The following is a 22,994-nucleotide window of genomic DNA, read 5'->3' as shown; positions in this document are numbered from 1 at the left end:
GATCGAGGAAAATCACGAAAAAAGAACAGTTTTATGGAGCATAATAGTGGTACTATTTGGAGGATAACAGTGACATTTGTTGTGCATAAAGAATTAGCATATAATAGTGTGAATTAAACATTCAGCTACCCGGGCCCTATGGAAACCCTTTGGGACCCCGATGCGGGCGCATCTGATCAATCCGCCAGTTCAATCATTCACGTGTCCAAGGAATACTAGTGCAGGATCACTACATTTCAACATTATTAAAGCAGTATAGTAGGGAAGACAGTAGTGCTGAACTGATATTCAACGAGTTTCGCGGAAATGTTAGCGACAGTGGAAGAGAATGCTCAACAACCTGGCGAACTGGAGTCACTTGGAAACACAGAGGTTTGAGATCGTTTGAACATGTTAAGAACCTGTATTTCAACATAGTATAACGCTCAGCACGGAGATCGGTGAACTGATGATTTATTCCTTGGTATGCATTCTAGAATGTGCACAAACCTCTAAACAAATCGACGACCGATTCATGGCAGCTGGCGGCTGGATTTGGCGCGAACTCTCGCTTGGTTCAAATTCGTCAAAGAATATTTCAAAACCAAATTGCATCCCTGTTCGAAGACCATAAATTTCAAAAAATTAAAACGCAAGTCAACCAAAATAACTTAACCCAAGAAGAGTCGAAAGCGATCAAACACAAGAAGTCACTTTATTATGCTAATTTTTCTTTGAGTTACGCGCGTTTTTCATGTCACGTGTTCGCCTTAGCTCATGGGATCGAAAACGGCCATGTTGGAACAATACTGTTTTGGTAGAGGAATGTTTTTTACTTCTCACTCGACTGTGTATAGCAAATGATGGCGTCTACAAACTCGCCAAAGGTGTGTATAACTGTTCACCTGCCCGCGGTGCGAAATGATCTGCGCCTCATCCACTGCCACCTGATTTTTTCTCCTGATCCCCGTCATGCCAGCAACTAACCATCATAAATACTCATTCGCTAAGCTGCATATTTCCTCGATCCTAGCCATCTTCCCTTAATCTTAATGGTAATCTGGAGATATCTAACATAATACATGACTAGTAGCCAGTGTATGTGGTCAAAACAGCTTAACGTCAAATCAAATCAACGTGGAGTCTACGGTACCTTTTACAGTGTGTGGCAGAAAACCTACTATACATACGATCAGTATAAAATGCAGACTGCAGATTGCAGACTGCAGACTGGGTATAAAATGCAGACTAGGTATAAAATGCAGACTGCAGACTAGGTATAAAATGCAGACTGCAGACTGGGTGTAAAATGCAGACTGAGACCAAAACCGTCTCTTTGCCAAATGTGCAGTTCCAGAAGAAATCCATACCCACCCCAGGGAAGGTCAACAGAAATTCCTAGGGGGAGGGGATCTTAAAAGTCAAAATGTTAGAAGCAAAGTATGAAGCTAAACTGGAATTTCCTGGGAGGATAGGGGGTACTAAACCAAAAACCTTCCATGGGGGGAATATGGATATTTTCTGGGACTCCACAATACAGGATACATTTTCAATTTTAAACTTACCCTAGTGTCACGCAATCACGTTTCCGAGATCATCTCCCATGAAATTGACCTTATTTTTGGCCCTTTTCCTAACAGTTTGTTTTCTTTATCTCGATTGGGTAGCTTTCATTTCCTGAGGCCCTTTCTTCACAAAGAAGACTCAAGCTTAATCGCTTTGCATTTATAGTTCTTAAACAATTACGCCCCCATGAGGCTTTTCATAATTGAAAGGCTGTGCAGAATAAGGCCCTAAGTGACTTTTGATGGACGGTCAAATTCTCCTTTTGTTTCACAAGTGAATACAAGGCAATTTGGCAGAAAAATGTAGCAGTTCATCAGAAGTCACTTAGGGCTTTTTTCCAGGCACCTCTTCAATTGTTATAACGAGGGAAACAGACTCGATTTCCAAGGGGGCAAGCAATTTGACATCGACAGATTTTAACTAGTTTCTTTGAATATTAACGAAGTTTGTCAAAGACAAATTGTATACCTTCAGTATTCTAGCAACACATGAACATATTTTATTTAAAAAACATTATTTTACTGCCACCCTGACTGCCGCTTACCGATGTTGCGGATATCATGTTGATGCACAGCAGCGAAAAGGTCAACCACGTGCGAAGTAAAGATCATGTTTCCGCGTTATTACTTACGTCATGCTTTGGGGTTGTTTATTTCAAGGTTGACATTTTTCAAAAAGAATATAATGTCAGTTTCATGGGAAATGATCTTGAAAGACGATTGTATGACACTAGCGTAGGTTAAGTTGAAAAATTCAAAATTTATCCTGTATTTGACGAAGAGGCGGTTTTAGTCTCAGTCTGCATTTTATACCCAGTCTGCAGTCTGCAGTCTGCATTTTATACCCAGTCTGCAATCTGCAGTCTGCAGTCTGCATTTTATACCCAGTCTGCAGTCTGCAATCTGCAGTCTGCATTTTATACCCAGTCTGCAATCTGCATTTTATACTGACAGACTATACATAGCTGTTGTTGTGAGGCTAACTTACCAGAATGTTCTTTCAAAATAAATTCCTAGTTCTGTAGTAATCCAGTACTGATTGAGCCATTCTTATGATAAAATAATAATCATAATAAACATATAATTTTCTTCAGGAAGCCCACATCACAGCAAGTGGTTTCAGTGGGGCCCTGCATAAAAAAATCTCTATAAAATTTGTGAAAAATAATAACAGATCCATGGTGCAGTAATGTAAAATTTAGAAAATTACTATGCCACAGATTAATGTACAAATATTATTTTGTTAAAAGAGAATATTCCAAGTAGAGATAGTTACGAGATAGACCACGTCTTTAAAGCTATTGTATTTCCAAAGATTTAATGTATGTATTTCCTGTAGTTGCGCTACAAGTCCAAGCTAGTAGACAGCTATGACCTATTGGAAAAATGTGGCCGCAGGTTGTTCAAAAAGATCAAGAATAATGTTATTATACACGGAGGAGCAGGGATGGCTCAGTGGTGAGAGGTGTCGCTTCCCACCATTGTGGCCCGGGTTCGCTTCCCAGTCTCAGCGTCTTATGTTGGTTGAGTTTGTTGTTGGTTCTTGTCCCTGCTCTGAGGGTTTTTCCGGGTACTCCGGCTTTCCAACATTTTTCAGTACTCCAGTTGTCCAATATTTTCAAATTCCAATTCAACCTGGAAACAGTGAAGAGAAGAGCCACTCCGTGCATTCCATCGAAATTTCCATTATTTTTAATAATAATAATAATAATAATAATAATAATTAGTATAATTACTCAGGTGATTATAGAGATTCTGTTGATCTGATTGGTCGAGGATTGCGTCATATCCTGCTATAATTACCTCGCGCGAGGTGATTATAGCGGGAGCACTAACTTTCAAAATGGCCGCTTAGCTATTTGTTGACATTAGTCTGAAAAAGAAGTAAATAGGATGAAAGAAAATGCAGTTCCGAAAGGCACTAAAGATGCAGCTAAGTCCGAGGTGATACTTTTCGAAGGCAAGAGATGAAAATTTTGCTAATTGTAATAAAAAGCGCTGGTAAATTGCATGTTGTCGATCTCGATGACTTAAAATAAAGACAACAAAATTAAGTTAAATTCGAGCAAGATTTTCTTTATTAACAGACTGATTTCACAAACAAAACGAGTTTAAGACAGAATTTGAAAGCATGGAAGTAAACAAGATGAAAAAATGTCTCTGCAAGTTTTACGTTTCAGTGAGGAGAAAAGAAAACAGCTTTTATAATCTGAAAACTAGTTTGTTGTTGGTTCGAGCGGCTCTCGACCGCCATCTTAAGTCACCGCCTCACAACAAAATATTTTCATCTGCGACAACCGTGTACTTGTTTAGTGAAGCCAACAAATGACTTAATTCCTACGTGAAGCAGCTTATCTCCGAGGGCAATTTATAAACGTCCGTTAACCGGCGAAGCCATCATGTCAATAAGAAATTGTGCAATAAAATGCTATCGCTAACACTTGTGATCCCGGCTCGAGTTTTACACCAAACAGCCTGGTTCATCTCCATCTATTTTGGTAAACGGGTCAGAGAAACCCAACATTCATTCACAGAAGTCAGTGCTTCATCTCAATGAAGCGGCAGTTAAAGAATACTGACATTCTGCTTGAGGCCGTGTGCAGTTTATCGATTGCGCATGTGATCGGCAGACTGCGCGTCTCTGTTCATTGACGCGTGACGATTTGAAACAAACAAACAAAATCGACATTTTTCGGAGGGTACTTGTTTTTCTCTGATAATCACCTGAGTAATTATACAAAACAATTATTCGCCTCAGGCTCAGTAAATATTGGTGAATATTCCCCTCGGCTTTGTCTCCGGGAATATTCACCAATATTTACTTCGCCTTCGGCGAATAATTGTTAAATATAATAATAATAATAATAATAATAATAATAATAATAATAATAATGCTGATGATGATGATAATAATAATAATATTATTATTATTATTATTATTATTATTATTATTATTATTATTATTATTATTATTATTATTATTATTATTATTATTAGTATCGTTTTTTATACCTGCTCTTATGCATAGTTAAAAACGCATCAAAGTGGTGAAGGTCACAAACATGTCAATTTACCATGGATCAAGTTTAAAAGAAACTTATAATTTCCAAATATAATTTAGCAGTTTAGATTGTTAGATACAGAGAGCTGGATTTTCATTTTTCAATCTAATTAACGATGTAAATAGATTGTAAGTTTGAAAACAAAAAGACATCATCATCATCATTATTGTTATTATTATGCCCTTCACTTGCAGCATGGCCAACATTGGCTAATATGGGTCGCAGCCACATAGAGGTGTCTCGCGTTTAAGCGATGTAGCACATCCAGTTTAAACTGTAGATACCTAAACCCCTATATCAAATTAAAGCTTATAGAGCTGGCTATCAAACTATACCAAGAATTTTGAAATAAAATGAATTGTCGCATTTTTCACAACCTCTAAATGTGAGCGTCCGAATTACCTTTTTAAAGCTACAAGTCAAAGCGAATTTTGTTTTTCGCTAATTTAATTTGCTCCTCAGTTTCTGGACCCAAAGTGTTAAAAAAACGTGTCTGCGTTTTGCCATATTCAATCGCAATGAAAAGTTATAGAGCATTTTCTAAATAGGATGAAAATAATGTGGAGTGATTGTACGAAAATCGCTCTTAGAGAAAAAATATTTTGAAAGAAAAAATTTGCAGACATGTATTTGTTGTTTATATGTTAAACTAGCTACTGTCCAAATTTGAAGGCAAACAAACAAATTCCTTTTGAGTTTTAGCTCTTTGAAGTGGCTTCTCCAAGTGAAAAAATTGATTCGAGAAAACAGCTCTAAAAATTCAGCAAATTTATTTTGTTTTAAAATTCTTGGTTTAGTTTGATAGCCCAGTTTTATAAGCTTTAATTTGATATAAGGGTTCAGGTATCTACAGTTTAAACCGGACGCCCTACGTCGCTTGGACACGAGACACCTCTGAAGGTATAGGGTAACCTAAAGAGGGGGGAGGGGGAGAATTTGTGCATTGTTGTTGCTTAGGATGCAAAAATCTTACTGTGACCCTTTAATTCTCAATATCAACATACATATTCTCCTCACAGTCCTCCTTATTTTTCTTATGGAACTAGTTAGGAGAATTTGTTAAAACATCAAGACCTTCTTGTCTTTGGTGATCATTTCCTTTCTTTCTCGTATGGGTAACCTGAATGCTTTTTCACATTGTGATATTGTGAGAAGAAATTGCAAGCTTATCGTTATTTTTATTTGATTACTGTTAGAGTTGTGGTGTTAACCTGTAGGAAATTATACTAAAACAACTGTTTGAAATGTGAACATGAGGTAACTGAATGAATCAAAGTAAGAAGCAATATTACTCATCTTTTCTTTTGTTTTAAACGGCTCTTTTGCATTGAATTGAGGGAACATTGAAATGTTTTTGTGATTTGAAATTACCTGGTAATGCATTGAAATCATGTATGTCAAAGGATTGTGTCTTTTTCTTTACTGCACTGTGTCCATTTGACCATCAGCAAAGTGATTATTGTTTTATATTTTTTTCATCCAGACAAGTCCACAGTCCAGTAAAAAGCAGACTTCTTCTGTAGGTGTCTGGCCTCCAACCAAATGTACACCTTTATGCTTTGACCTTGGGGCGTCAGGATGTTCCAATGCTGGCAAACACCATGAGTTGATTATGACCCTTGCTAAGTGTTCAAATGGAAGCGAAATGGAAAAAACCGACTTCAAGAAATCTCTCGAAAAGTTTATTAAAACAAAGTGGATTCGCACTGATTGTGTCCCTGAAAAGAACGACAAACTCCGCTTTCCTTTGGTGCACTGGGCTTGTATTCTTGGAAAGTACAAGCCTTTAGAATACCTTGTTAGTGAGAAGGGATTTGAGCTTACAGTGAAGGTTGGCAAAAACAAACAAGGACCATTGCATTCTATGGTACAACATCTTAACAGTGGCCTCAATCCAAAGAGCTCAAAAGAGTATACTGGTAACATGTTTGGCTACATTGTAGATATCTTTCTCAAATATGTTCCAGAGGTTTTATGTGAAAAGGATGCAAGCCTGGGTGACACCATACTGCATTTTCTAGCCAAGAGATGTAGCTCTAATCCATTTTCAAGGATTTACTTGAAGATTTTATTGGCTAAGGTCAAGGAGAGTGATAAAGTCGCACCTGATAAAGTTGAGGAAATTTTGTCAGCAGTGAACAAAAGAGGTGATACTTTCCTCCATCTGTTGATGTCTGACAATGAATCTGTGGATTCACTGGACTATTTCTTTAAACATTTTGGTACAGTCAGTGAGAAAATCTCCAAAGCCAAGAACAATTTTGGGAAGACCCCGCGACAGCTTGCGGTTGAAAAGAGATCGTTTGAAATGCTCAGAGCCTTAGGAGCGCCTGATGTTGTGATTGATAGTATGAAAAAGGCTGTGGCAGGGCGAAAGCTGCCCACCCCTAAGAGGGTTAGGTTTGCCAATGATAAGGGAGGCCAAACAAGTACTTCAAACAAGGAACAGAGTGCCAAAACAAGCAACAATCAACAGGAAGCGGAAAACATCACTGGCGATCAGCCTCAAGCGGAAGTCATATGTTCATCTGACCCGCCATCTGAGACAATAGAACAAGCAAATTCTTTAACTTCACCAACCAAAAGGACTGTTGAGCCTTTTCCACAGCCAGATCCAGAAAGAGATGAAGGTAAGACAACAGAAGGGATGTCCACTGGTACACCAGAAGACACAGTTAATGAGTTACCAGAAGTCATGGATGTGGACATGACTCATTTACCAGAGGATACAACAGAAACTACAACAAACTCCTCAGACCGCAACGTCTTCCTGAGTCTGTCAAACACCGTTAACAGCTTGACGAAAGGAGATTCCATGATCAACGGCAGGAAGAGACCAGCTCCCAGAACATTGCGGTCTACAAAACCCAACAAGAAAAGAGGTCGGGTGGCAGCAGAATGGTCAGATTCAGAAAGTGACATCGAGGATGATGAGGAGTTAGCACTTGATGATGACTCAGATGATGACTTGGAATCTGATGATGGAGATGAGGAGGGGGTGGTTGAGGAGGAGGAGGAGGAGGATGAGGAGGAGGACAAAGAGAAAAAGGGCGAGAATGATGAAGTTGCCGATATTTCCAACAAAGGCAAAGACACAAAAAGTGCAGAAGCAGATGATATGGACTTGGAAACTGGTATGTCTGTGTTTTTTCCAGGGTGATGCTAAAAACAATTTTTTTTTATTTAAGGGCTCGGTGCATAAACAGTTGGTCTATAGTGTATTTTAGATTGCCTTTTGTTGGTTTAACTTCAAATACTTCAGGAAAGGTTGCCCCATTGTTTTATTAATTGCTGTGTTCAGCTATTGAAGGGTTTTATGTTAGACTCATAAGTGCATTTTTTGTTTTCAAATTGAAATTGCTCCCAATAAGCTATATGTTGTCACAGAGACTAGAACTTAGTTGTGTGTTTAGTTTTGAGCAAAAGGCTAAAAGAAAAAAAAAGCTTGTTAGGTGCAGTTCAGGTGCTGTACTTACATGAGCTGAATCGAATATTTGAATTGAGACCTACCCTAATTAATTAATCCAGGATGAAGTGATTGAGATGCCCAACTTAATTCAGCCAAAATTAATTTAAAGTAGCATGCTATAACTGAAGAAAAGTGCGGATTTGGGTCAATTGATGGATTTGATTCAGCTCACGTGAAGTGCAGCGTCTGACTCAAAGCCGGTCCACAGACAGGAAAAATGGCAGTGCCAATCCAAATATTTAGATCGGCCATTCTGAATTGATTCTGATGCCGTACTTTGCGTGAACTTTATTCACTGAATTTGATTTTGGCTCATGTGAGGAATGGTGTCTGAACCGGGCCTTAGTTTCTTTTAAAATGCAAGCAACGTACACAAAGGAGGAACTGATGCATGACTCTTTCCTCTTGTTTGTGACCATGAATGCCTTATCTTGAGTTGGTTCAGTTTAACAAACAAAAGAAAACAGTCAAGCATCAGTTGGTTTTGGCCCAAGAGCGTCATTGCAGCCCCAGCCGCAACACTCCCAGATTGTTTTGAATCATTGTCAATGCTTCCGGTTTCTGTAACATTAAGCATTTTATGGAGCAGGGTTGCTAGTCCTGCGTTCAACCCCCAACCTGGAGGACCATTGGCCTTATGCACCTACTGGCGCGTGGAGATTTGATGATGATGATGATGAAGCATCTGTTCCTCTTTTGTCTTGGCCGCTAGCGTTTCTACAAAAATTATTAAGCTAATTTCTTGTAGCTTTTTTTAGTATTTTAATCCAACATTGAATATGGAACTAAGTTTCTCAAAGTCATTAATAATTCATCAAGAGAAAACAAGAAAATCACTACTGTGACCGTGGTTTGGATATGTGTTCCTAATTACCATAAAATTTTGCCAAGAATTATTGATCATTTGAGAAGCCATATCAAACACTCAAAAGTGTGTTTCATCAGATATCAAACACCTTGAAGTCATTTTAAAAAAACTCGGCTGCTCCTCTTTGTTTCAACCTACTACTCAGTGTTTGGATATCGGATGAAACACACTTCGTGTTTGATAAATTACTTCTCACGTGATAACCAGTTTCTGTGGCAAAATAAAGCTTCCCCACGTTGGGGGAGGTTTATCACCAAGCCCAACCCGAAACATCTTTTTCTTGGGGATGGTTCAAGTTCAAGAAGCCTTGTTAAGGTCTTTGAACAACCGAATATCGTTTCAAAACAATTGGTTACTTTATAAGGCTAATTAGCCTTATAAAATAACACCACATATATTTTATCGCAGAAGCCTGAAAGGCTCTGAATCTTGCCGTGGGGTTTTATTGCTAATTTTCCTATCACCTTTCTCCTTGTGCCAGAAGGCTGCGACATGCCTGATTTATTCCTCATTTGTTTTTCTTGTCTCTATAAGCGTATTCTTCTAGTATTAATCTTCTGTAGTTACGTTACTTAAGTGTTGTTTTCTGTTTCTCCTATAGCACCAAAGCACACGCCATTCTGTCGGCCAGATTGTTCGTCCCAACACCACAAACTTCTTCTGAGTCTCTTGAAGTGTTCTAACTATAACTATGGTGCAGCACATATAGACACTTTTATGAAACAAGTGAATAAGTATGTTACTGAGGTTGGGAAGTTCGCCGAGTTGAGAGCCAATGCCGACTTGCCAGACCCGGTTGTTTCCTTCAAGTACCCCTTGGTACATTGGGTTTGCGTCCTCGGTAAATTCAGAGTCCTAGAAAAGCTGGCAGGGATTAACGAATTTAATGTTGGTGTTCAGTCTGAGAGGACTGGAGAAACAGCACTGCACCGAATGCTGCTGTCTCTTGACCGAGTCATGGTCAAGAAGAAGAACTCCGTCAAGACCATCCTGCAGGTGTTTCGTAAGACCCTGAGGACCTTGACTAACAATCTGCCAATTGTTATCACTTTGTGTAACAACGAAGGGGACACGCCTTTCCATTGCTTGGCTAAAGTAATCCTTGATTGTACAGGAGAGCTTGAGAAGATGAACACCTACGAAGGTTACTTTGAGCATCTGATCAAGGAGTTGACGCATCTGGAGACATCTGGGAAGCTCACACCTGAGATCGTGAGGGAACTACTTCTGAAGACCAACAAAAGCCACGAAACATTTCTACACATCCTTGCATGCAGACATGGCGTGGGGCATCGTGTAATAAAAAGTGTCCTGAAAAACATCGAACCAGAAATCATGGATGTCCTCAAGGAAACCAAGGATGCAGATGGCAAGACTCCGTCTGACCTAGCGGAGGACTTGTGCTCGTATGAAATGGCGGCAATTCTTCGGCCACGCGACCAAGAAGCTTCTCCTACTGATGTTAACGATGATCCAGTAGAGCTTCCACAGACCCCAGCCAAAAGTTCCCCTTCACAGTCTCCAGATGTGCAGTCACCTCCTGCTACACTCTTCCACCCCATGGAATACGCCATGAGTCCTTTTGTGCCAGACGGTGTTGCTGCGGCACGCGTGCAGCTATTCCCAGTTAAGAAGGAGCCTGATGCTGATGATGAGGCCATAGAGGAACCCTCAAGGGAAAGCCCAGTTGAAGTGAACGACACAACCAGCACTGCACAAACAACGGAGAATGTACCGTTACTTACGGTGAAGCAATCGTCTGGAAGAGCCCTCTCAACTTCAACTCCTTCGGCCAGTGCAGAGGTAGACTTGACTGCTTCAGCAGCCAATGGCAGTGCAGCGACGGAAAGCATGTTAGCAACTTCAGCAACCAACAGCAGCAAGTGTCCCGGTTCGCCAAGCATTGTTTCCCATCGCAGTAACGATGCACCAGTGGTTTCATCCAGTCCCAGCGGGAGTACTGTGTCTACCACCTCAGCCGAACGTAACAGAGCTACCAGTTCGCCAACCATTTTAGCCAATCACAGTAAGGTGGCAACTTCTTCAGTGAAACACAGCAGGAGTTCTAGTGTGTCGCCCACTTCAGCCAATCACAGCAGGGCTATCAATTCGCCAACCGTCGCTGTCAACGACGGCAAGACTTCCAGCGCGGCAACTGTCTCAGCCAATCACAGTAGGAGTACTAGTGCGTCTATCACTTCAGCCAATCACAACAGGGCTACCAATTCGCCAACCGTCGCCGTCAACGACAGTAAGACTTCCAGCCCGGCAACTGTCTCAGCCAATCCCAGTAGGAGTACTAGTGTGTCTATCACTCCAGCCAATCAGAACAGGGATACCAGCTCGCCAACCGTCAATGTTGTAGCCCACAACAATAATAACAGGGAGTCCTCTGTTCTGTCAGGAATTATGGCAATGCCTCAGTCTGGCCGACTCCTGAACACCCTACAAGCCAAGTTCCAAGAGGAGTTGGTTCAGACTGAGAGGGGATTGGAGGAGAAAGAGAACGCCCTCCTCCGCATTCGACAGCGCATATCGGAAGCAGAAGACAGAAGGCAAAGGCTAGTGAAAGAGCTCGAGGAGACCTGGATTCAAATCATGGCAGACACACGAGAGGAAGGTGTGATGCAGGCAGAAATTGCGGCGAAAAAACGAGACTGTGAGAGATTTAAAGCAGAGCTGGCAAAGTATTCGACGCAGTTGAAAGCGATCAAAGAGTAGTGAAGAACTAACAATATTTAATCCCCTTCACTCTGAGTACAAACGTTAAAGAACGCTGAATTTTTTTGTATTGCCTGGATTAAATGCCCCAACCTAAATAGACCCATTCGGCTAACGCAATGTTGTACCCAATTCAAATCCTCTGGGCATAAAATGTTTTGTTTTAAGTATTTCCATATCATTTAAATGTGAATGCTACATTATAATGCAAATGCAATAAACAAAGAATCTTAACCCCAGGGGATCTGAATTGGGTACAACATTGCGTTAGCCGAATGGGTCTATTCACTTTCTTCTTTCGAGAGCTTAAGCTTGTAGGTTTTGTACAAAAGGCGGATGGTATTATTTCGAGGTGTACATAAGTTTATGTTTTAGTGGAGATAATTGTACATTACGAGATGACAATGGTTGAAGGTTTTTCTTTGTCACTCCTCACAAGTAGCGAGAAATTTTATCAAACTAAGTAAACAGGCGTTGTTGATGTGAAAGTGCTGTGCGCTTTGTGCCTATCCTCGCCTTCCGTCGGTTTCAGTCATGGCATTTTTTTAATTTTAATTTTTTTAACTTGGAAAGTCTTTACTTTTGAATTTATACGTTTACTTCTGTTTAAAGTCCAATCTTGAATTCTGTGATACAAAACTCGCAATTTCTCCTTTAAACATTGCAATGTTTGTAACATCACACTTTTCCTTTTCCTTAAATATACTTGCCGTGTAATGTCATAATTTAAAAAATGTCATATTTAAATCTCGTTGCTATTTTGTTGGGCTTTATTTCCAGATCGTTACCCAGATCCTGCTAACAATGCCTGGAGGAAATCGCTTGGAACTCTAGCCTAAGCGTTTTAGTTTGTTATTTTAATAAGTATTTTAATCTTTCAGTTTAAAGTGATTAAGCTATGCATGTGCGTTGCAATTGTATCAAATTCATACGCGATTGATTGAAAATAAACTCAAGACTGTTTTGTTTTGTTTTGTTTTGTTAAATATGTATTTTGAAATTCAGTTCTGCGAGAACAGTGGACAAACTTGTTATTTGGGGAAAGGGGGGGGGGGGGGTAGGGGGTAATATGGAGACCGAGGAGGGAGGTGAACTCTCAAAAGGCTGGTTTTGCAAGAACAGGTTTCTTGGTGGGCGATAGGAAAATACATTTCTACTAAACAAAGTTTAAAATTCTTTCAAATAAAGTTAAACTACACGAACAGTATAAAGTGGTCTTGAGTGTTTTCTCGTCGCTTTAACTTATGAATTTCATAAGCAAAGCATGGAAAACAGTCAATTCGCTGGTACGTGCTTTTCTTGAGTTTTGGTAAAGCGTTTACTCCGAATCCGAGCTGTCGGAGGATGTCGATGGTATTGTATGAACTGCAAGTCGGTAATGATGAATATCCTGCTCCGCGGTTATACTATCGTCCACAAAACAGGATGCAGGAATGAAAACGACATGAATGTTAATGAATGTTTTTATTTCATTTGCACTTTTCTGGTGAAAAACCTTACTTAAAATGTCCCGTTTTGAATAAATGAAATGTCACGGTTCTGCTCACAAATTTACAACAGTTATGCGAGTCTTTAATACGGACATGATTAAAGACTTAGGGTGGGCCACACTGGAAACGAGAAGAAGGCAGTTTAGACTAACACTTGTGTACAAACTAACTCACGGTCTTATTGATATAGATAGCCGAAAATATTTAATTCATCATCCCGAGAGTCGCACGAGGGGAAGCCATCAATTTAAATTTCGCGTGCCATATGCAAGTAAGGACATTTTTAAAATTTCGTTGTTTCCAAGAACTATAGCGGACTGGAACTGCCTCCCTGAGGCCATTGTTTCATCAACTTCCTCAGAAATGTTTAAACATAGGTTATCAGCTTTTCTTAAATAATAATTATATTCAACTATCATTATTTTATATTTTAATATATCTGTATTTTATTCATTTACTTATCTTATTTATTTATTTATTTATTTTTATTTTTATTTTTACGGTGGATGTGATATCTGAACAATTTTACCGACCTATAAATACATGTAAATGTAAATGTACTTATCATTGTTGGCAGGGTGTTTCGTTTTTGAGTTGGAGTGCTTCATTTTCGGGTTCAACTCTAGGACGCATGGCGCTTACTGGTCAGGCAACACCGTCCGTTTTCTCAGTCGTGGAAATGCTTCTGGGGGAATGTCGTATTTCTTTCGACAGCAGCAGCGAATCACAGCGACTAAATGGCTCTGGCGATCGATAACGAAAAATGTTGCAAGCCTGAAAGTTATTTTTCTCATTTATCACTAGCACATCACGCGCCATAAATAACAACCAGAAGTCATAGCAAGAAGAGAAAAATAAAAATAAAAGTTGGACCCTGACTCGAACTGGGCTCGTGGCTCGAACCTGACTCGGGCTCGAGGTTGACTCGTGCTACGAGTAAGCTTGTTTTTTAAAGTTTCAGTTTTTTAATTGTTTTTTAGAGTTTGCTCGTTGTACGAGTCAAGTTCGAGTCACGAGTCAAATTCGAGTCAGGCTCCGTTTCTTCTGTTTTCTTTTTCCTTTTGCTTCGTGTTTGTCTTTATCAAAGGCTGTGATTGTGATTCTTGCTTTCATAATGATCGATGTGCCAACTGATGTTCGAAGCATTAAACCGTGAACGAGATGTTATCATTGTTAACGCGATCGCGAGAATTCATTGTTCAGTAGCAAATTAATCGCAGTCCTCATTCATTTTCGCCATCTATAATTTCCCTGAATTGTTTGTCCAATGTCGTTGGTGCCTAAAGCCTTGTGAAACCCATGTAAAGTAAAGTAAAAGTAAGTAAAAACCTTTATTTAACTTCGAATTGCAGGTAGCAAACAATTACGCTAATATCTTCTTCCGTCGCCCTTTACATTTGCCCGCGAAAGGTAAAGATTCTATGCTACGTTTTCCTGGGTGTCCTGTGGACGCAACAAAATGTCGCAATACTTCATCAACATTATCACCGTCCTTTTTCTCAGCTGTGGAAATGGGATCTCTGCTTCAGGTGTATGCAACTACAGGTCGTAATCTTCCTAAGAAATTTATGAACACTATTAAATGGATGTGGTGTATCTTAGCACAGTAGCAGCGAGTCACAGCAGTAATGGCTCTAGCGATCAATAATGAAAACCTGAAAGCTAATTTTTTTCCATTTACCACAAGCACATCATTATGAACACATAAGAAGAAGGGGAAAAAAGGGAAAAAAAGTTGGACTTGGCTCGTGACCCTCGTGACTCGAACTTGACTAGGGCTCGAGCTTGACTCGTGCTACGAGTAAATTTTAAGTTTGCTTCCCAGGACTTGTGCCAGCAAGTAGAGCTGGATTTGTTTTTCTCTAGAATCAAGACAATGGCTCCTGTCCCAACAAGGTCCTCCAGACTGTCTTAATTTGTTCCGCTCGTTCCAGTCCTCGAACGTTTTTTGTTTTGCCTTCGCGCGGATGATGATATCAGGTTTATTTTTACTGATCGAAACTGCAAATGTCACTTGAAACTGATACAGCAGCGTCTAATTTTTCAATATGAAGGTAACGCTTTGACTGACCAGACCTCAAAACATTCCTCGACTTTCTACCATGAGAGTAAAGAGGGATTTGACGGGGATTGCGTCGAAATGTTTTGGCACCGCAGTTTTGGCTCTCGCTCTTGTTGGTCTACAGAAATCCTTGTGGCATTTCCGACCACAGCTCGCGGGGAAAATACCTCCATCGAATCAAAATAGTGTTGTAAGCACTTACGGCAGCAATAGAAAACTTTTGCAGTTCAAGTACAGTTTACATCGTAACGTGACAAGTGAATTTGGGAATGCTCAGAAGGCGAAGGTAAGTAAGCTAAGTGCGCGACAACCTTTGATAAATGTTTTTCAGGTAGAAAGCACTTTCCTGTGGGATTTAGCAAGGGTAGTCACTGTGGAGGGAGTAGCTAAGTAGCAAGGAACGAAAATAATTGTTATTGATCAAAAATAGAGTCATCGAAATGCCATGCTAGACAGAACCCTTGGAAAAAAATTGCCGTATTCGCAATGAAAATTTGTATTATACCAAAAGTTCTCGCCTCTTGTTAATGTTCTTTTAGAAATCACGCGCACAGTCAGTTGTAAATAAACAAAAGGCATTGTTAGTAGTTTCAGCTAATTAAGCTTACATCATCCTATTATATTTGCTGAACAATGTAGAAGTTGTGGATTGTGTCACAATTCAAGTCGAAGGTCAACCAAGGACTGCATGAGTTTAAAGCAATATCAGTCCTCAGAATTTGTGGCAATCTTAAAGTTTGCCTCTTGCAATGTTATTGGTTTAAAATTTGCTGCTTCATGCTGGCTTCACACTCCCCTCCCACCCCTTCCCCCAGCACAAAAAGGTGCCCGTCCCCTTGTGGGATGACTGTCATATAAATGACAGGAGTGCTTATCTGTCAGTTTAAAATGAGATCTTCATTTTGTTGTTGTTGTTCTTTTTCATTTTCACCCTGGCTTAGGTATCAACTAGTAGTTTCATTTCCTGTGTAATGTTTTCAGGCTTATTACCTGAAAAACTAAATTAATGTCAGTGATGGTTTGTAAACTTGTGTCATGATCTGAGGTACATAAATATTTCCCCAGTAAAATGTGATCACTTTGTGATCACACGATGTGATCACACAAAGATCACACGTAAAGACTTTTACATGTGATCACAGATGTGATGTGATCAGAGATGTGATCATGGGTGTGATGTCAGGTTAGATTACAGGCTCTGATCACACATAATGTTGGCACTGTGATCACAACAAGTGTGATCACGTTTGTGATCACAGTCACCCTTATGATCACAGTATTAACTTTATGTGTGAAGTACACAAGAACAAAAGCACAAAAAAACAGGAAGTTAAACAAATTGTACAATTAAATGTAATGACAACAACAATAACAGCAACAATTTATTATGAGAAAAGACAAATTACAATGTTACATACCCACAATGAGCAAAGGCTATTCAAGGTGGGCAGCATTTACACATTTTATTACTGTCAAAAATGTCAGCTACATATATGTGTATATAAAATAATGCCCCAAAGGAATAGCCTTTCAGAGGCTATTTGAGGCGGGGGCAGAACTTCCATTAAAGAACGGCGCAGCCTGTTGCGCAGTGGAATAAGCTAAAATATAAAATAATTTCACGGGTGTGATCACTCCAATCACGCATTTGCTGAAGGCGTGATCACGGTTAAACGTATCAACACTAGATGAGCGTGGGGAAGTGCCTGTGGGGTTGGTGGAACCAAGAACTGCATCTGAATGCAGCAAGTAACCATGACAACCCTGTGAGTGGCATCCACCCAGACACCGTCACGCTGTTGATCAGTGGAAAACTAACATACTTACCATATACTTACCAAAGGGTGGGTAGGGTATGGGAGCAGCAACTTTGCGAGCGTGTGCAACGCCCGTGAAGCAACACGAACGAAATGATCTGACCTCAACAGGGGAGCTGTAAATTCCCGACAGCCCCTGTGATGTATGCGGCCACCCCAAATAATATTATTTGAACAATAATAGCAATACTTGGGTATTACTAAACGCAAGAATGTGCCAGGATGCATATGATTTGAATTAACGGTTATGATACCAAAAATACCCCAAACACTTGAACACCTGAAATGACCTAGAGATTCCTTCTTATTTTGGTTCATTCCCAGTCATTCTGCTATGTTATGTTTTGATATTTGGTAACACCCCTCCCAAAAAATTCTGACAAAGGTTTAGATATTTTCATTAATTTTTGTGCCTTTGTAAGGGCATGTTTACATAACAACAGACTGTATGACTTTCATTTTGGAATTTGGAATGATCGTGAGATGAAAAGTATGTAAATTTCCATGTTTAAATAAAACCTTTTAAATAAATATTATTGTAAGGTTCATGTTACAATAGAATCAGGGTTAAGGTACATGTTCCTCTGATCGTCACATCCATAACAAATTTGTTGCTTTGTGAGTAAATAATAAAAAATAATGTGTTAATCTGGAAAATGTAAATGTCCAAACCCCTCCCCCCTCATAGGGAATTTTTTTCGTTTGGACCCTCCCCCCCCCCCCTCCCCTCCAGAAATAAAAACTTCACTTCATACTTTCCTTTAAAATTAACTGCCCCTCAAGACCCCTTCCCCTCTCTGTTGGAATTTTTAATGACCTTCTAAAGAGGGTGTGTGTGTGTGTGTGTGCAGGGAGAAGGGGGGGGGGGGGGGGAAGAACTTCATATTGATAAAAAGAGTATTCAAACAGTTTTTGATATGTCATTCACTCTAATTTTATAGGAATGTTCTGAATTGCGGCATCTTAACAGCTCTGAAGAGCGTTGCAAGTTTGTCAAGTCAACCGATAGTTGTGAGATGGATGATGGATTTATTCAGTATATACAGATTCCATATTGCTCATTTCCTCATCTTGTTCCTTTGGCCTTTGTCTTGCTGGTAAGTTAATAAATATAATATGGTAGGCAAAATGCACTACATCGTGGATTTTAATTGGGAACTGAGTAGGCAAGATGCAGCTATAATCTTGCCCACTCAGGATTACTTGTTTCTGGTTCACTCAACTGGAAATTCAGTTGACATCATGGCAAACAGTGCTAGCTTTTCTTGTTGGTTTTGTGGAAGAATCATGCAAAAACATCCAAAAAGCTCGTGGTATTTTTGCCTAAAGGAAATGAATATTAAATCATCATGGTGCAAGGTAAATTCCCTGTTTTTGTTAAATTGAATGTCCCATGGGAACTGGTGAGTTGATTTGAAATGTTCAGATTTGTTGTCAGACGATAAGAGTAACTAGGTGAGCTTAATTTTTGTAAAGCTTTCTAACGTTGTAGTAACCTGTTCAGTTGTTAGTCAATTGAGTAATAAATTAATCAGCTCTGCTCGGCAACCCAAATAAAATACAAGTTTTACATTGGGGTTCAAAAAACTACATATACATGTAACCGCTTCCGTTGGAATCAAATACGTCGCGAAATATTTTGTGGTTTGATTTATGTTACCGCCGTGATTACCGCATTATAGATAGGCATAGGCCATAGCTCGCGTTTCAGTTAAAACTAAGACCCCTTGAGATCAAGATCTAGAAGACAGGTTAGAGCGAAATTCTCCGAAGAAATTAAGACCCGCGAACGTTGGTAAGCGACAACTTACTTATGTTTAAGATTACATTGTTATGTTTCTATTCCATTAGTTTCGCTAGACTTTGACTGTTTTATTTAGTTCTTTTCAATATCACGTGCGCTTGGATTGTGATCATTTTTAGCTATAAAAGAAACGAATATTTAGGTAATTTCTTAATGTAATCATTTCAGTTGACCGCTTCGATAAGTGCCCTGAGGCCACAAGAATAGGAATACGAAGGAACAATAAAGAAAGAATCGTAACCTAATTTGGCTTGGTATTCTCGACTGCGCGTGTGACAACCCGGGAGCGAGACTTTCATTTCTAACTTGAGCGAGACCGCTACAGTCAACAACGAGGGTTAACGAACTCTAAGAACTCAAATCTAAAAGGATTATGAACTGAAATTAGACAATGGATATTGATAAAGTAGAAAATACCAAAGAAGTTCGTACTTCTGAAGGAGCACGTGGTGGCGATGAAAGCCTCAAAGAAAATAGCCACGTTGCTAATGAAGAATTCGAAGAATGTCGGGAGCGTCGGAGTAGAAACCGCACCGAAAAAGGTCTAGAACTCGACTTGGACATCGGTACAAAGAAACGACAAAGATCAATGAAAGACCCCCGATCGCGTACGAACGCCATTTATGCATCCTTAAGAGAACCAGCGGACCTTGTAAAACTGAATGCTTGCAAGGACAGTTTAGAAGCTGACCTAAAAACCTTTCAAGCCGCACACGAAAACGTGACTGATCTTTTGATCAGATTAGAACCTCCGGAAACGGAACAAGAGATACATGACGAATTCCTCGACGTAAACAATGCGGCGTTAGAATGTTTAGCAGACATCAAAGTAAGAATAGAAGACCAAGAAATAGAAAGAGTTGAGCTAGTTTCGCAAAACTCAAAGCTACGCTCCAGAAAATCAGCATCGTCCATTCGAACGTCCTCAACGACCTCCTCAAAGCGAGCCGCAATCGAAACCAGCAAAATTAAAGCAAAATTAGACACACTTAAAAGGCGACAGGAAATTGAAAGGCGGCGAGACGAATTAAAACTTCAAGAAAAGGAGCTCGAGTGCTTAGATGAGCGAGAGGAATTGCATGGAGAACTTTCCGCGGCCGAATCAATTCAGAAGATTCTGCAAGAATCCGAATTAAACGACACCATTGTCTTACAAGAAGCCACGGATAAGTTACAAAAACAAAGCGAAAAACAAAGAATTTCCGACTCTAAGGCAGTTGGTCAACCACAAGCGGATAAAACTACCTGCAAGGAAATTAAAGAGAAAGATAACGAAGTTAACGACCCTATCGTTGTCGGAACACCAAAACAATCACCAGATGTGAACGAACAAACCGCGAATACAAGCGCGGGAACATCGCCTCACTTTCTCTCGCAACGTGACGTCATCATGCCATTGGCTCATCGAGATATCAACCAATCAGCAAGAAGTATCGAATCACCGGAGCATCACTACAACTCTCAAATTTGGCGTATTCAGGAAGAGAACGCAGAAATACAGAAAACGCAAGTCGAATTATTGCGAAGAATGACAGTTCCGGTTCCCAAGCCTCCAGTTTTCGATGGAAATATCTTAGAGTACCCAAAATGGGAAAACGTTTTCGACGCATTGATCGAAGACCAAGTTGTTCGCCCCAACTACAAGCTTTACTATTTAGGCGAATACACGTGTGGAGCAGCACAAAAAACGATCAGTGGTTTGCTAGGATTGCGGACCGAAGATGCTTACAAAAGAGCGCGAAAAACACTGAAAGAACGCTTCGGAGACCCCTTTAGAATTTACGAAGCATACAGAGATAAACTGAGGAACTGGAAGCCATGCATAACAAGCGCAGACTTGCAAGAATTCAGCGACTTTCTTATCATGACCCAAGAAACGATGAAATCCGTGAAGTATTTAAAGGAACTCGAGAGCTACTCAACGATTTGAGAACTTGCAGCTCGCTTACCTATCTTCTACGGCAATAAGTGGAGAGAAAGCGCAAAAAAAAAAGAGGCAAAATGTGGTGAATACTCCTTTGCAAACTTCGTCGATTTCACACAAGAAGCATCCCTTGACGCCAATCATCCAGTATTCTCGCACGATGCCCTAACCTCAACTAGGAAAGAATTGGAAAAGGAAAGAAACCTTCCTGCTGATAGGATGAGGCGAACCCCTGAAAGAAAGGATAGGAAGAAGCAACATGGCATCTCACTAACCACCACAGGCAGCGAATCGTCGTGCAAACACCCCCCGGATGCGAGTTCGTGTATGCTGTGCAAGGGAAAACACGGCCTTGCCGCGTGCAAGAACTTCACGGAAAAGCCGTTCAAAGAAAGATTAGAACTCTGCATGTCGCGAGGAATATGCTTCTCCTGTCTAAGTCAAGGCCACACAGCACGACAATGCAAGCAGAAAACTCAGTGCGAGGTGTGTAAGAAGCCACATGCGACTGCCCTCCATCGTTTTTCACCTGAAGAAAAGAGACAAGAAAGCACCGAGGAAACCGTAAGAGCCACGAACAATTGCGTAAACTGCAGTAACACTACAACCTCCATGATTCTTACGCCGTGTTGGATGATCAGAGTGATACCTGTTTTGTCACCGATGACGTAATAAACAAGCTTGGAGTAACTGGTCCTTTCATTAAGCTAGAGCTGGGCACCATGTACACCATAGAAAAGATTGACACACAAAGAATTGATGGTCTCATCGTATCACGCTTTGACGGAAAAGTAGACATACCCCTCCCTAAGACGTACACAAGAGCGAATATACCAGGCCAACGTGGACAAATTCCTCGCCCGGAAACCGCCCGAAAGTACGAGCACTTAGAGAAAATCGCTGAAGAGATCCCAACATATGAAGAGCATTTGAGCATCGGCCTACTGATAGGCAACAATTGCGTTCGTGCCTTAAAGCCAAGATCCATAGTTCCTGGAAGGTCAAACGACCCGTACGCTATACGCACAACGTTGGGCTGGGGAGTGGTAGGAGCCAGAAACCACGGAGATCATGATAATGAAATCGAAATGACAGCTGGATGCCATCGCGTCGCTACACGAGAAATAGCAAGCGAAGAAACCTCAACTGGCAAGTTCATCCCTCTGAGAAGCTGTAAGGAGATAATGGCACCTTTAGCAATCAAGAAAATGTTCAAGCAGGACTTTTCTGAGCCTCAAGATGCGAACTTAGCCATGTCTCAGGAAGATTTGAGGTTTATGAACATTACCTCTAATGGTATACATAAAGCAGAAGATGGGCACTATGAAATCCCCTTACCACTCCGCAATGAAAACGTTCACTTACCATGCAACAAGAAATACGCTGAAGCACGATTAAAGCAGTTAAGTCGACGATTTGCCGCTGACCCAAAATACAAGGAAGATTATGTGTCATTTATGCAGAAGATGTTCCAAGAAGGCCACGCAGAGAAGGCCCCCGAGCAGTATGAAACAGTTTGGTACATTCCGCACCATGGGGTGTATCACCCTAAGAAGCCCGACAAGCTACGAGTAGTCTTTGATTGTTCAGCAGATTTTCAAGGACATTCCCTTAATCGCCATCTACTACAAGGCCCTGATCTGACAAACTCCTTGGTTGGTGTCTTGTGTCGTTTCAGACAAGAACCTGTGGCATTCGCTTGTGACATCGAGGGCATGTTTCACCAGGTACACGTCAATGAGGAACATCGTGACCTTCTCCGCTTTCTTTGGTGGGAACAAGGAGACACCTCAAAGGAGCCAACAGAATATAGAATGACGGTACATCTATTCGGTGCTACATCCTCTCCGGGCTGTGCTAATTTAGCCCTAAGAACTGCCGCTGATGACGGTGAAAATGAGCTTGGAAAAGAAGCAGCTTCCTTTATTAAGGAGAATTTCTATGTCGATGATGGGCTTAAGTCAGTCCCAACCGTACCAGAAGCCATTGAATTGATCAAGAACGGCACTGAGATGTGCATGAGAGGAGGCTTTAGACTCCACAAGTTCACGTCTAACAGTAAAGAAGTTGTCGAGTCCACACCCATAGAGTCGCGCGCAAAGGAGATCAAGGAACTTGATTTGAACCGCGATTTACTTCCTCCCGAACGTGTGCTCGGCGTAGAATGGAACATTGAGAACGACGCTTTCAAGTTCCGTATTACCCTAAAGGATAAACCACTGACGAGGCGTGG

General features: G+C 40.5%; 4 protein-coding genes across 6 annotated transcripts in view; 3 read left to right on the top strand and 1 right to left on the bottom strand.

The window, feature by feature from the left end:
• Positions 1 to 22,994, bottom strand: part of LOC146461409 (uncharacterized) — a 212,028-nt gene that overhangs the window by 117,932 nt on the left and 71,102 nt on the right. The gene's annotated exons all lie outside the window — the stretch shown is intronic.
• On the top strand, positions 182 to 12,642 carry LOC146461415 (uncharacterized). 2 transcript variants are annotated; one of them, XM_085086788.1, is made up of 3 exons: positions 182 to 372; positions 6,090 to 7,740; positions 9,545 to 12,642. In XM_085086788.1, exons 1-3 carry the CDS (start codon positions 307 to 309, stop codon positions 11,662 to 11,664), a joined length of 3,837 nt encoding a protein of 1,278 aa, XP_084942914.1. In that variant the 5' UTR covers positions 182 to 306; the 3' UTR covers positions 11,665 to 12,642. The 2 variants fall into 2 exon arrangements, with proteins under 2 accessions (XP_084942914.1, XP_084942915.1); XM_085086789.1 differs by lacking the exon at positions 182 to 372 and adding an exon at positions 417 to 866.
• Positions 15,080 to 22,994, top strand: part of LOC146461413 (mitochondrial sodium/calcium exchanger protein-like) — a 32,689-nt gene continuing 24,774 nt past the window's right edge. The window contains exons 1-2 of one of the 2 annotated variants that reach the window (XR_014857377.1): positions 15,080 to 15,502; positions 17,975 to 18,130. Coding sequence is in view for 1 of the 2 variants with exons in the window: in XM_085086786.1 (XP_084942912.1) it covers positions 15,257 to 15,502; positions 17,975 to 18,130 (402 nt within the window). In the remaining variant the exon portion in view is untranslated. The remainder of the gene's footprint in view (positions 15,503 to 17,974; positions 18,131 to 22,994) is intronic. The other variant, XM_085086786.1, reaches the window with a different exon arrangement.
• On the top strand, positions 18,650 to 20,785 carry LOC146461414 (uncharacterized). The gene is made up of 2 exons (XM_085086787.1): positions 18,650 to 18,828; positions 19,006 to 20,785. Exon 2 carries the CDS (start codon positions 19,229 to 19,231, stop codon positions 20,765 to 20,767), a length of 1,539 nt encoding a protein of 512 aa, XP_084942913.1. The 5' UTR covers positions 18,650 to 18,828; positions 19,006 to 19,228; the 3' UTR covers positions 20,768 to 20,785.

The sequence above is a fragment of the Pavona decussata genome, unplaced genomic scaffold (genome assembly GCF_977016875.1).
Source record: "Pavona decussata unplaced genomic scaffold, jaPavDecu1.1 SCAFFOLD_198, whole genome shotgun sequence".
NCBI lineage: Eukaryota > Metazoa > Cnidaria > Anthozoa > Scleractinia > Agariciidae > Pavona > Pavona decussata.
Note: the sequence above shows the minus strand (reverse complement) of the source record. Positions and strands in the feature narration are given on the sequence as shown.

Coding starts and splice junctions, on each gene's coding strand:
- LOC146461415 (XM_085086788.1), top strand. CDS start 307: ATGTTAGCGACAGTGGAAGAGAATGCTCAACAACCTGGCGAACTGGAG. Junction 373..6,089: donor AGTCACTTGGAAACACAGAG/GTTTGAGATCGT, acceptor TTTTTCATCCAG/ACAAGTCCACAGTCCAGTAA. Junction 7,741..9,544: donor TGATATGGACTTGGAAACTG/GTATGTCTGTGT, acceptor TTTCTCCTATAG/CACCAAAGCACACGCCATTC.
- LOC146461414 (XM_085086787.1), top strand. CDS start 19,229: ATGGATATTGATAAAGTAGAAAATACCAAAGAAGTTCGTACTTCTGAA.